The sequence below is a fragment of the Colletotrichum godetiae genome, assembly GCF_030913485.1.
Source record: "Colletotrichum godetiae strain CBS 193.32 chromosome Unknown BDP55scaffold_27, whole genome shotgun sequence".
Lineage (NCBI taxonomy): Eukaryota > Fungi > Ascomycota > Sordariomycetes > Glomerellales > Glomerellaceae > Colletotrichum > Colletotrichum godetiae.
The window spans coordinates 424,493-437,957 of NW_026851275.1; the positions used below are offsets into that span (position 1 = coordinate 424,493).

At 54.6% G+C, this 13,465-nt stretch overlaps 2 protein-coding genes across 2 annotated transcripts; one reads left to right on the forward strand and one right to left on the reverse strand.

Annotated features, from left to right (window-relative positions):
• The first annotated feature begins 6,963 nt into the window (after positions 1–6,963).
• On the forward strand, positions 6,964–8,255 carry BDP55DRAFT_189838 (ras family protein). The gene is made up of 4 exons (XM_060565872.1): positions 6,964–7,171; positions 7,300–7,414; positions 7,503–7,778; positions 7,899–8,255. The coding sequence occupies exons 1-4, from the start codon at positions 7,160–7,162 to the stop codon at positions 8,138–8,140; spliced, it is 645 nt and encodes a 214-aa protein (XP_060428210.1). The 5' UTR covers positions 6,964–7,159; the 3' UTR covers positions 8,141–8,255.
• A 1,450-nt stretch (positions 8,256–9,705) lies between these two features.
• On the reverse strand, positions 9,706–12,666 carry BDP55DRAFT_554802 (uncharacterized protein; the record flags this gene model as incomplete). The annotated part of the gene is made up of 1 exon (XM_060569427.1): positions 9,706–12,666. One exon carries the CDS (start codon positions 12,664–12,666, stop codon positions 9,706–9,708), a length of 2,961 nt encoding a protein of 986 aa, XP_060428211.1.
• Between the last annotated feature and the right edge of the window lie 799 nt (positions 12,667–13,465).

The following is a 13,465-nucleotide window of genomic DNA, read 5'->3' on the forward strand; positions in this document are numbered from 1 at the left end:
ATCAAGAGATCGTTGTCAACCCCATGTCGGAGACGATGGCACCGCTTGCCTGGAGCCAAGAGCCTCCCTTACACGGGTCGCCGCCTCGACCACCACGCTCTGGGTGCAGATTGCACTGCTGCAGGTCAGGGGTGGATCGAAATGACCCCCTAGGGCTTCTAGAATGACGAGCTTCTGTTGCAGCTGTTCAACACACCACGGGCCTGCAGTTCTCGAATTGCTAATTATGAGGGCGGCCCGCGAGCGAGATATGCTAGCACGGTTACCTACCGATTGGAGACTGGCTCCGTTTCGCCAGGAGATGAGCTGTGGATTGGGGCCCGGTGCTATCTGTTACGGTTCTCGACAACGTTTGGCTACACCTCCGTCTCGTGACGGCTCAACGGGGCCGTCGCTCGCGGATCCTTATCGACGACTCTGCTTCCCCATGGCTGAGGAGACCTCTTGAGACTTCCAGCAACCACTTCGGCCAAGCTATGCCTGTTGCATCGAGTCAGCCGAATGTCAAGACTCGAGAATCGATGGACGGTCAGTTCATGCTCCACAAAAGCATGTCTGCGACTACAACCCAGTCGTCGCATTGTCGCCCTCCGGACATGGATTGGCCATCCATTAAGTGGCCTGTCCGGAACTTCATCCCTCCATGTCCTGTCGCACTGTGCATTTGGCCGGGCTTGGGATAGGTTCTCCAAAAATCTCGTGGAAATCAAATCGGTTTGGTATGTCCAAGGTGAAGCACGGTCCGAGAAGAGACCATTGCTGGGCAAGATAGCATGGCGCGGATGAAAGGACGACACGGGACTATTGCCGCCTCCTGCTCAATGGCCTCATAGGGGCGATCGTGCAAGGTACTCCTGACTGGTGTTGTGCCTATTCGCCGTTCTACCCTGGCAGCCATGCTTCCATAGGCCAATCTTCTAGAAACCAACGTGAGCCCTCACAGGCTTGAACTCCTTTCGGACACTGATATGGCGGTAAGGAAATTTGTGGCTGCGCCCAAACCTGGGGTATTGGTAGTCTGTTATCCTGGGGTATTCCGAATGTGGCTTAGATGCTGATGTTGACGACCGGGCATCTCTGTGGTTGTTTGAAAAGATATGCGCCGTGGAGCGAATAATGTTCGAAGCTCTTCAACATGCAAAAATGGTTGATTCGACCAGTAATTAGATCCACTTGACATGACTTACACCGCTGCTTCGGCATGTGGCTGTACACTACAACGGCCCAGACTGCTAGACCCAAGAAGCAGAGAGATATGGCCCGAGAACGCCCCAGCTGCCTCCACTCGAAGGCATGGAAACATGCGGAGAGATGAAGAGAAGCGATCTGAGCGCAATGTCGCCAGAGATCGACCAAGTTGATGGTGGTGTTTGTGGGAAGATGATCAGCGCTGTCTTGCCAAGTTGCCGGTCGGGCCATGCCAGCTCGGCCGGCGCAAGAGCCAGTGTGAGTTTGGGCCAGTCCAAATACCGCGACTACTCATGCGCTATGGCCTTGAAGCGTTGCCGTGAACGAATCAAAGCTTCCTCGCGTCAGAGCCATCAGCAGCTACCAAGCACTGCCAGGCACTGACTCTTGATCGACGAAGAGGATGTCGTGAACTGCTGCTCTCTGTGCGTTGCATGGTCAAAACTGGGGAGATCTGACGTGGGCCACGGTGCCTGGCGGCTGTCTGACTAGAGTAGGAGTCAAGTCAAGGCGTTGAGTTATGGTAGAAGCAAGCAAGCCAAAGTTCAGATGTCAGGGCTAGGCGTCTTGGCTCAAACCCGGGATGCAAGGGACGTAGGTGGAAGCAACATCGTTTCGGTCCGTAGTTTTGGGTGTGGTTGCGGCTAAAGTTTAGTTATATGGACGTCGGGTTCCATGGCATTGAGAAGCTTCGGTATGCTTTGGACGGGTGCACGCTCGACCCATTCTGTCATAATGACAGAAGCTCTTCGCGACTTCGAAGGCTGGGGTGCAGTAGTCCCAGTTGCGCCGTTGAAACGGGAAACTTGAGGGGTTCAAGCAAGCGCTGACTGCGGTTTGGCCCAAGTACGGATTTACTGTGCAGTCTGCAGAGGGCTCCGTACGAAGATACGATAAGTGGATCGCAACAGTTTGCCCCTCGTCTCTTTTTCACTTGGAACCGCGTTCCATGTTCACAATATCAGGTACGACAAAAGCCTGCCCATGATTGGACGTTCAGCAAGCATCCTTCCAAGCCGGCTGAACAATGCTGACCAAGGCAGTTGAGGGATATCTGTAAGTGGGCTTCGAATAGTCATAGTACGTGGTGTGCGAACAAATTTTGTCGATTCGTTTCGACCAGGGAGCTTTGATGATCGAGATTCCCCTCGCGATGCTGCTTGAGCTGTCGGGTGTCACCGTCACCGCGCGGTGTTCGGGTTTCTTGGGCTACGGCGTACGCTGGCAAGGGTTAGATATGGTGGTAATAGTCTGGTAAATGCGCGTGTGCCGTTGTGCAAGGATCTGCAATGGCTCGGTGAAGCAAAGCCGCTTGAGGGGGCCTTTGTATTCGTAGGTAATAGCTGCATTCAACCCCTGGCAGGCATTCGTCCATCGAGGTGGCAAGGGGCTCACAACGTCGGTGGAGAAATGCCGGATTGTGGCATGGTGTCCAACACGTTGCCCCAGGGTCCTGTATCTCGACAACATATCTGTATCAGTACCAAGTTATCTGCGCTGGCTGGCAACTTCAGACGATGCCGTGCACCCTTAGGTGAAAACTAATCAGGATGCCATTCTACATTCCAGCGCGTCGTCCCTTACTGCTGTCATGCGTAGACGAGGGCGTCTTTGATTGATTTCTTGGGGTGACGGGTGCGGCGGTGGAAGGGAGCATGTGCTCGAAACTCTCACTCGGAATCTCCGTGACCTCCGGGCCGAAGTTGGCTGGAATGGGATGTGTGTAAGTTGAGCTGAGCCAGCCTCTGCGCCACGAACTGGCATAAAGATCGGTCGAGAGCAAAGTGCGCTGTCAGGCTACTGCGTTGTAGATGTCCTGAGCGATACGGACGTCGTTCTAAGAGTTGGCTATACAACGGAGATCCACGTGGACGTGGAGATCCCGAAGAGGCTCAATTCGGCGCGAGGCGCTGCCGCAAGCAGACGGACTTGTAGTGGGGAGAGTTTAGGAGGTGGCGATTTCGCTTTTCTCGCGTATACTCGGCACCTGGTCCATGGTGAGGCGTCAAAAGCTGCAGCCTGCAGGTGGCTCATCGATTGTTGTTGAATAGGTTCAGCAATCCTTTAAGAGGAGGTAAAGAAGGTTCGGCTGCTGACAAGCAAAAACAGGTCATTCGCAGCTATTTGGATGATGCTGGGCTAACGAAAGCCAACGAAACTTGTGACAGAAGAGAACAAGTGGACGGATACCTATCTAGAGACTTCCTTTCAGCTTGCTTGAGGGAGCTCATTCAACCTCGGATCAGTGAAGGTCATCCGATTCGGGGTCTAGATCGCAAAGCCAGTATTGTATCCTTACGTATGTAAAGTGAGGCAAGGTAAGGCAAGGTTGTGTAAAGCGCAGAGTTCATGAGGCGGATACGGAATACTGAGGGTGCAAGAGTTGCAAGGCTGGAGGCATCGCATCGTGCCTGCCGTCCACATTGGCACATACAAATCCTTCCCACCCTTCGTACCTGCCATGCCTGACTGGTGTCGTAGGGATACGTACAGTGCGAAGGACGGGAGGACAAGCCATGAGCCCCACGTGGTCAAAGCTCTTTGCTTGCAGCGCAGGAAGGAACCACTCACGCTTCAACCCTCTTTAACTACATACGGTCTTGTCTCCGAGGAGGCTCATAATGAAGCTCATCTCAGATATGACGACGGGACGGAGACATCACGGATCAAACGCACACCATTTGGGTCATGTAGTGAAGAAGACGCGTCAACTATCTTTCTCAGATGTATGGCCAGAAGTCGTTCCGAAGCAGTGAATTGTCTCGAAAAGCGTGTTGCAATCTCTGACGCAAGTTGGTGAGACCTAGGTGTATGTCTTGGTCCAACGCGTCACCATCGGCCGCAGCAGGCCGCAGACAAGGTCGACTTGAGCATCTCGACTTGCCTCAGATGCGGTCTCTTTCCTGTTCTTTTGTTTTAGTAAGAGTAAGACTGTAGAAGGCTTCCCGCCATAGTCCGTATAGCAAGGTAGAACACGTATCGGTGACAGGGAGTCTAATTGCTAAAGCTCAAACCCGCACAAGAGCACACGAGTCTGTAAGTAACTTAGGCAAGGTAGAGTCTGATAGATCGTATCCTGCCGTGTTCTGCGCCGTATTATTACTGTAATCAGAAGTGTGGAGCTGTCGAAGCGCAAGATGCGATACGTCCTTTCGCTGCTCTCACATCGGGTTTCTGTTCTGATGAGGTGACCGAAGAACTGGGGCTTATATCCGGACATTGTATTAGGCAATACGACACGGCACCACAACGGAAGCGGTGAAGAGACCGATGACTGCGTACCTCGTTGCTCAGGGCTATTTGCGCTGTCATTTACGCAAAGGAATTGAACCGTACTTAACTCTCATCGTGAGTAGATCTTTGCATGATTCACTTCCAGGTGAAGACAGTATTCAATGAGAGATGCGTTGAGCGCGACCTTGATAGCTTACATAAGTAGAAGAAAACTTCAAGCCTGACGCTTAAGTGCATCTACCCCACCTTTCCCTCTGGTTCTTGCCCCTGTCAGCACTTGAGAATTGCCGCTAAGGGGGTCACTCACTCGCATTTGCAGCTCGTCCCTTTCCCCTGTCAGATAGCTACGTACCGTTTCCTCCTGGTGCCTGAGGTGGGATCCCCCATCTCGCTCCCACTCGCTTCCACAGTTCCACTCTCACTCGCACGAACCGCACACGACGCCACCCCACTTTTTTCTTTCCCTTTTGTCCACTCACCAATTTATTCCATCGTTTCTGCGCGTCTCCTCCTTGCACTTCATCAATGGTCCTCCCCCCCTCCGGCCGCCTCGCTGCTTGGTGGGCATCTGCATCTGCACTGGGCCTCTTTTTTATGGTTCCAAGGGACCCCCCTGCTGCATCCGACGCTACTGCACCAGAAGGTCGCCGCGATAAACTCCCACTTGCAAGTCCCTCTTTGCCATCCCCGGTCAAATCTCACCTTCACTCAAGCCCTCGGTATTATCGTCTAATTTTTCTTGCCAATTCCCTTTGTTTGATGGGATTGTTCATCTTTGCCCCGATGTGCCCGTACATAGCGCAGTACAACCAATGAAGGGATGCGTTATCGGTATCACTATCAACCATCATTGCAACCCCAGGCTCTTGTCAATCTTTTGTAATTGCCCCCTTTCCTTCTAGACGGGCCGGGCCCCATGGAACCGTTCAAGTGATTGGTCATGAAAGACGCCTCGGTCGCAAATAGCGCTTCCACAAGAGAGGTCGTTATCGATCTGCTCTCACTTGGCCCGACATGTGCCTCATGTATCCGTAGCGCACGTCGCGTACCTCGAAGTTCGCATAAGGCATGGAACGGACGGAGGCAGTGTGAGTGACGTTGGTGAGGGTGTGTGCCTGGGCCTTCTGCGATCTAAGTCTCCCAGGTCGTCGTCAAGTCATAAGACCAGCGCTAAACGCCAAACAGGTGCCAGCCAACCGCTCCTGTCCAATGCGAAATAGAGAGGTGACGAACCAGACAAACAATATGTCGAGATGTCTTGGCTTGGATTCCCGACATCGTAGACCGCGCGATCGAGAGAGCGCCTAGTGTGACAGAAGCCGCGCGCATTGGTTCTCTCGTCTCATGAGAAGGGGGGGTCAACTTGGTAAGAGATGAAGAACAAGTACGCGACGGACGGCAAAAAGGACCTGGCTAGACCTGGTGGCACGCCCGTGTCGACTTGGCCGGGCACGGCAGACGAGACAAGGCCGGCGGAGGGCAACAGTCCAGTACCTTGCTGTGAGCCCTGAGGTGACCAAAGCAGACGGAACCAGACGTGCTCACTGCTCAGAACTGAGGTGGATGCAATGGAATCTTTACAAGCAGACCCTGTCCACCTGATCCTAGGCTTCACCTCGTTCTCTCACTCACCTCTCACCTCTCCCGTCACCTCTAATTCCGTCTCGATGTGAAGGAGACTGAGAGATGAGAAGAGAGAGAGAGAGAGAGAGAGAGAGAGAGAGAGAGAGAGAGAAAGAGAGAGAGAGAGAGAGAGTGTGTGTGTGTGGCATGCCCCCCCTCCCCCAGTGTGACGAAAGAGGCACTTTACTGTCTGCCCTGAAGTTACGTACCGTTTCTGGATGAAGGTGGATGAATGGATACAGCACCTTCCTTGCCCTGCCCGTCTGGCAATGGGAGAAGGTGAGGGTGGAAGGAGCCCAGGAGGGAAGAGAGAAAAAAAAAAGTAAGGCGCGGGAAAGAGCGAAGGGGAGCTGGGAGGGAGGGACGGCAGGGAAGGCCGATGTAAGGAAAGATACAAGGTGTGGAGTGAGTGGGTGTACTGCGATTTCCGCCGTGCAGCTACTGCAAGAGCAGGTACCCCGGTGTGCTTAATCGGTACCTCAGCTTCGTACCTTACCTTCATCCTGTCCACTTCAGCACCTAGCAGGAGAACATAGCAGAGCAGAGAGCGAGAGCAAGAGCAGAAGCACACACGCACCCGCACCTGCCCCAGCACACAGCACCAAGCAGTAGCGCCAGGAGGCAGGAGCAGAGGCAAAGTGCAGGTCCTTCCTTCCCTACGACTGGACCGACCCGTTCCCCCATCTCCACATTTTGCCAAAAAGCCCCCCCTTAGCAACATCGAAACACCACCCCATTTGTGCCCATTCTCTCATTCTCCTTCTCGAAAGACTGTCTGCTGTCAGTCCCGGATTTCTGCCATCGACCTCGTCGTTTCACCTTTAAACTTCGCAATCCGGCCTGTGCCGTCCCAGACCCAGATTCCCACTCGTCGTTTCGCTCGCTGCCAAACCACTCCTTTCAATCCCACGTTCACGCTCACGCACCTCGCCAAATCCAACTCGCTGAGCCCTTTCCGAATCCGTCGAGACGCAAATCCCCCGGCTGCTCCTGACTGTTTCCCGGATCTCGCCCGTATCTTCACCTCAACAGCAGCTGCTTCAAGCCATCAACAACGAGCGCGAACAAGAACCGCCGAGATTTCAATCATCAATCAACACATAATCACAGCACAATGGCGTCCAAGGTTCGTCATATTCTTCGCCCTCGCTCTCGTCCTCGTCCTCGCGTCGTCGCGCGATCTCCCGTTCTTCAGTCCTTGCTTCGTCTTCGTCGCCTCCATCAACCCGTTACTAACCCGTCATCCTTTCGCAGTTCCTGAGAGAGTACAAGCTGGTCGTTGTCGGTGGCGGTGGTGTCGGTAAATCTTGCTTGACCATCCAATTGATCCAGAGCCATTTCGTCGACGAGTATGACCCTACGATTGAAGGTACGTCGCCCCGATAATCAACCTTCTACTGCCGGTCGATGCGACCGCGAATCAATCGCCCAACTAACGTGGTCTTCCTCAACTACAGATTCCTACCGCAAGCAGTGCGTCATTGACGAGGAAGTCGCCCTGCTCGATGTTCTCGACACCGCCGGCCAGGAAGAGTACTCCGCCATGCGCGAGCAGTACATGAGAACGGGAGAGGGATTCCTGCTTGTCTACTCCATCACCTCGCGCCAGAGCTTCGAGGAAATCACCACATTCCAACAGCAGATCCTCAGAGTCAAGGACAAGGACTACTTCCCCATGGTCGTTGTCGGCAACAAGTGCGATCTGGAGGGCGAGAGAGAAGTCACACGACAAGGTATGTTGTTTTTCGATTGCTGCGCCGCGTCACTGCATCATAGTGCCTCCCATATATAGGTTCATACTACGATGGTTGATTTCATCGATTGAATTAATGACTAATAAATATATTTTACAGAGGGAGAGGCTCTTGCCAAGTCATTTGGATGCAAGTTCATCGAGACATCAGCCAAGTCTCGCATCAACGTCGACAAGGCTTTCTACGATATTGTCCGCGAAATTCGTCGATACAACCGAGAGATGCAGGGCTACTCTACCGGCAGTGGTGGCGCCTCTGGCATCAACGGACCCCCGAAGCCCATGGACGTCGAGGGTGGTGAGCAAGAGGCAGGCTGCTGCTCCAAGTGCGTAATAATGTGAGCGGTCTTTTTTCGACTTCGACCTGGAGAGAGAGCGCGCGCAATGGAGAGAGCGAGAGAGCAAGAGGGAGAGGGATGGTGGCGAACCAAGCGGCTAGAGAGTCGTGAGATACCTTGAGCCTTGACTGGGCTAGTGGATGCCGCTGGTTAATGCTGAACGCACGGTTTCCTCCCCGTCTGGACTTTTGAACAGGTCCAAGCAGGCCCAGCAAATGTCGTTTGGAGAAAGACATGTTGACGTGGGGAACCAATGATCAAAAACTTGTTTGTGCTGCATCGGACGGGGAGTCGGGTTCTGACTTGCTGCACTTTTTGGAACTTGTTCTTTTCAGGGCAACTTCATGGACATGGTCATCGCACACGATTGTACGTGGCAGGGGACAGGAGAAGAGAGTCCTTTTCACAAGACTCCTTAGCAGGATCCTCATCGTGTGGTGCGGCAGCAGAGAACAAAAGGTTCACAGACTGATTGGTCTGCCAGCCAGAGACTGTTGGCCGCAAGACCTTGGGGAGGGTGGACTCGAGATTCTTTACTACACACACTGGGAGGGCTATTTGAGACCAAACATCGGCTTGTCTCTGTCTCTTCTTTATATCGGTACTCCTTTTTTTCTTTTCATACTGTAATTCCTTCTTTCTTCTGAGACACCGCAAGGTTTTTCCGAGGTCAGAGTCAGTCGCCAAGTCATACAGATTCCCTTTACGTCAGTCCATTCTGAGATGTGATACCTTGCCCTGACTGTGATTTTCAACGGTTGAGCTAGAGTTGTGTGAGATTTCGTTCACTTGGGCTTAGCGTTCTTCCGCACACATGGCTATTGTCCAAGATGCCTTTGCAACGTTTTACGAGATGTGATACCTCAGCATGGTATGACTGACGATGAAACAAGGTCATCTGGAAATTAGCTGGTCAGCTTGCTCTTAAGATTTGAGCGACGATAGATCGGTAAGCTAGTACTTGATATGTACGGAATAAGGTGCTTATATGAAGGATGGCCCTCAGGAGGAGGTCTCCATCCGTAAGTGTTCCAAATTCCGAACTTCCGATGCCAATGGAATAAGAAACCTATAGTTCATTGCTAATATGTCACTACACTAGGGCACAAAAAACGAAACCCAGAGCATATGCAACTCGCCTATGACACCTCAACAAAGTTTCCCCCAAGACTGCCTGTCCCGGTCCAGATGCATAGCCCGAGGCCCCCAATTACCCAGTGGCGCCCGTCGTCACCTTACCTCACCTTAGACATGCAGCTGTGAGTTACCCAGAAATCTCATATTCATCCCCCAAGTCTCAACGGTGTACCCTACCTCCACCCGACTAACATCTCACGGCCCGGAGCGGAAATGTCAGAATCTGAACGCTTTCTTTTTTCTGGAATAAACGAAACACCTGCAATGCGCCATGTACGCTCCACCGTCACCGTGGTATCAACCTATCCGCGTCTATCCAGATCCAAAGCCAAATCCGAGAACACCAAAGAACAAGATACAGCCAACCGGAACTCCTCTTTTCCCTAACTCGGCCTTGTCTACTATGAGATATCCAAAGTCCTATTCGCACAACTAGGCTTCCCAGTCGATGTCCGGCAAAGGCGTCTGAAACCACGGCTCCGAGTAGAGGGAGAATGGATGACATCCGCCCATCCACTGCTGCACGCCCGGAACAATCTCCTTTGGGCCCGGGTCGGTTACGGCAACGATACCTTCACAATTGAGGCACACGAACAACAGGTCATCCATATACTCATTCGCCGGCGCCTGCGCGACACCCTTGGCGAGATCGCCGCCCTGCTTACAAAACAAACACATATCCGGTCCAAAGTTGGTAATCGCCCACTCGAGCACCATCGACACCTGGATCATGAGCCGCTGCGCGAGCTGGTACCGGTGATGCGAGCACAGCCGCCGGCCAAGAAGCTTCTCGGCGCAGAGACAGCCGGTGACGGGGTACAGCGGCCACTCCCACTGGCCGTTGGCCGCCTTGACGCCGAACCGCGCGTCGGCCTGGTGCGTGATGGCGCAGCCTCCGCAGGCGTAGTTGCGCATGTTGAGAACTTCCATGCGCGTTAGGGGCTGCTGGCCCTCGAAGAGATGTTTCTTGGAGGTGAGGTCGCAGGCATCGCAGACGACGTGGGGTTTGGGCTGCGCGGCGGCGTGTTCTAGGTTTTCGCAGTGGGCACCGTTGTGGACGGGGGCGTTGCAGATGTTTCCTGGGGCGCCGGGCTTGACTTCCGCGCAGGTTTGGTTATCGGGCTGGGCGTCGACGTTTAGAAGGGAGGCATCGGGGATGTCGCGGAAGACGTTGTTGGCTGGGCGTTTCCATCGTGCGAGGGCGGCTCGGAGTTGGGGTTCGTAAGGGGCTGGGTTCCATGTTGGTGGTCCCGGTGGTTCGCGGGGCGGATTGAGAGCGTCTTCGTCTGTGAGCTCGAGGATGGCTAGGGCGGGGGGACCGATGCGGGCGGCGAGGGGGGTTTCGGCTACTTCGGGCGGGTTGAAGTTGCGCAGCTCGATGGGAACGAAGCGACCGTCGCGGGCTAGCTGAGCCATGAAGTCGCAGATACCGCGGGCGATTTCAGATTGTTCGTGCTCGGGGTCGAGTTCGAGCTGCGGGTGGAAGAGGACGGGCTGTTCCTCTGCCATTTGGACCAGAGCCTCTGGGTTTATATCATATCCGTTGCCCACCATGTACTGGATATCATCCTGGTTCTGGGCCTGGCCCTCAAACGGAGGCGGATGGGCATTGGGATTTTGGTGGCTATCGCTCCCGTTGTAGCCGCCCACCCAGTTGGAGAACCCTCCGCCCGTCTTGTTTGCCACGGCGGCCGCGTTGTTGTCGCCGTACATCATGTTGTTATGCTGGCTGCGGATGTGGTCCTGGTTGCCGTAGGGGTAGGCCGGGTCGTAGTAGTCCATCGGGGCGAACGGTGCGGCGGAACCTTGTTGCCCGGCTGCCGGCATAGGCTGTGGCGGTGGGGCCATACCGCCACCGCCGGGTCCGATGCCGACGACACGTCCGAACTGACGTGGGTCCTGCTGCGGTGCCACGGGAGCATTTCCAACCGTGACGTGAGCAGGCGGCGGGGCAAGAGCCGGGGCGACAGAATTAGCAGCAGCAACAGCAGGATCCGTCATGACCGCATACTTTGGTCGATTTGGCCCGACGAGATTCTCCTCTAGACACAACATACGATCATCGTCAACACCCCTGGGACCGTACCCGAGAGCCATGTAATACTCCGGCTGCTCCGCACCATTCGTCTCTTTGCGTCTAAGCAGATCCTTGTTATACACCCACGAATCGCAGTCCGCCTCCGCCCTGTTGTTGACGCACGTATCACACGGCCGCTGGCGATCGCACTTATAACCGTTCTCCCGGCATCGCCTGCACCCACGGAACTTCATACCCTTGTCGTTGGCCGTGCACTTCGTCCAGCCGGACCACCCGACCCTCTTCCTGTCGATCCAAGGCAGCTGCCGCGACGGGTGCCGGCTCCCGTTCCCGGGTGTCTCACACAGCAGGCCCCACGAGGTACACCGGACGCACGCGAAGTCTTCCTCGTCAGCGAGGGACCGGCACATGGCCTGGTTCGCCAGGCAGTTGGTGCACCGGTCTCTGGCCTCTCGGATCTTCGTTCCCGTGTCATAGACAATCTTATCGCCCTGCCCGGGAGCCCACGTATACGGCGTCTCGTACGTGTCCCCTGTCCAAGGGTCTACGCAGGGGATATTCTTCTCGACACACGTCGTGCACTTATACTCCCTTAGCCGAAAGTCCCGGATCCAAGAACACGCCTTGGCTTTGCCTGGTTGGCACCCCATGCACATCTGCCGCCACCAAGGCCGCCAGCCCTCGGGCACGCTGCCGTCTCCGACCTCCGGCCGGTTCCACATAAGCTCCGCCGGCTGATCCACGTCCGGTTTCTCACCATTCGCCTTCTGCTCGTCGTACACCCGGCACAGCGCGTTATCATTCTTACATGGCGTACACCCAATCTTGACCCTGTCGTCGATATCGCACAACGCATGCCGACCGCTCCCCTGGTGCGTCTTACACCGCGCGCAGACGCTCGAACTAGTCTCGTGGATGGGATACGACGGCCGGCTGTTGGCGAAGCGCTTCTGCCAGTATTCCCTGCCGAGGACTTTACAGATATGGTTCGGGTCGACAAGGGCGCGGTGTCGGGTGCAGCGGTGGCACTCGATCTGGTTGGCGAGGTCGACGTTGCAGCCTTGGTTCTCGTGGGGACGGGCGCGGCAGTGGTCGCACATGATGTCGATGGGGTTGTGCTGGCCGACTTGGGCAGAGTTTATGATGCGGTTGAGGGCGGGTTGCCAGTGGTGTTGCTGGAGTTTGGGTCTCTTTACTGGCCTTTGGGCTTCGTCTTCTCCTCCAGGGGATTTACGAGGGCGGCCGCGCTTTCCTGGCTGGCTTGGGGCTCCTGGAAGGGGTTGTTGGGGCTGGAGCTGGTAGGGCCGGGCCCAGCGAAGCTGTTGGTTGTTGAGCTGCTGGTTGCTGGGCTCCATGTACTGCGCTGGCGATAGCGGAGGGCCTAAATTCTGTCCCGGCATGGAGTTGTATGTCGGGAATTGAGCTTGCGACTGACCCGTCTGGGGGTGCATCACGTTGGATGGCTCTGCCTGGGCAGGAACGTTGAAGCCGTTGTTCGGCAAAGCCGGGACCTGCGGGACGATATACTCCCTCTTTGGCCCGAATTCGTGGTCGTGTGGACGCTCGCGGTTGTGTTGCTCCAAGGAACTTAGATCTATATCTAGGTTGGAGAAGGTATGTGGCTGCTGCCCTTGTTGCTGTGCCGGTGGCTGGCGGCTTGATGAGCCGTCGTTTGACCTTGGTGGCATTGCCTTTGGTTAAGGAAGTTTCTCAAGAAGTCTTGATCAGCTTTGATTCAAGGCGGTTTCACTTTGTGTAAGCCAACTTGTGATGTTTTGAAGAGGGTGTTGTCTGGGCTTGAAATAAAGTGAGTGCGTCTTCCAGAGACTTGTTTACAAACTAGTTACCAGAGCTTCTGCCAAAAGTTGTCAAGTTTCTGCTTCATTCATGAGGATGGTTCTTTGCATTTATATTTCTCGTCTTCTGTCTTTCGCGGTTGAGCAACATCTGTCATCCCCTCTCTCGTTAAGTACAAAGAAGTCATTCGCATGTCTTCCTTACCAGCGGTTTTCTTGATGTCTCTTATTGTTCTTGAGGGCGCTTGACTGTCATTGGGAAGCGCTTTGTGCTAATCTAGGGCCCAATCTCATCTTTATCCCAGACTCTCAATTGTTTCTTTTCACAAATATTCAATGGGTTGAAACAACCGATGCA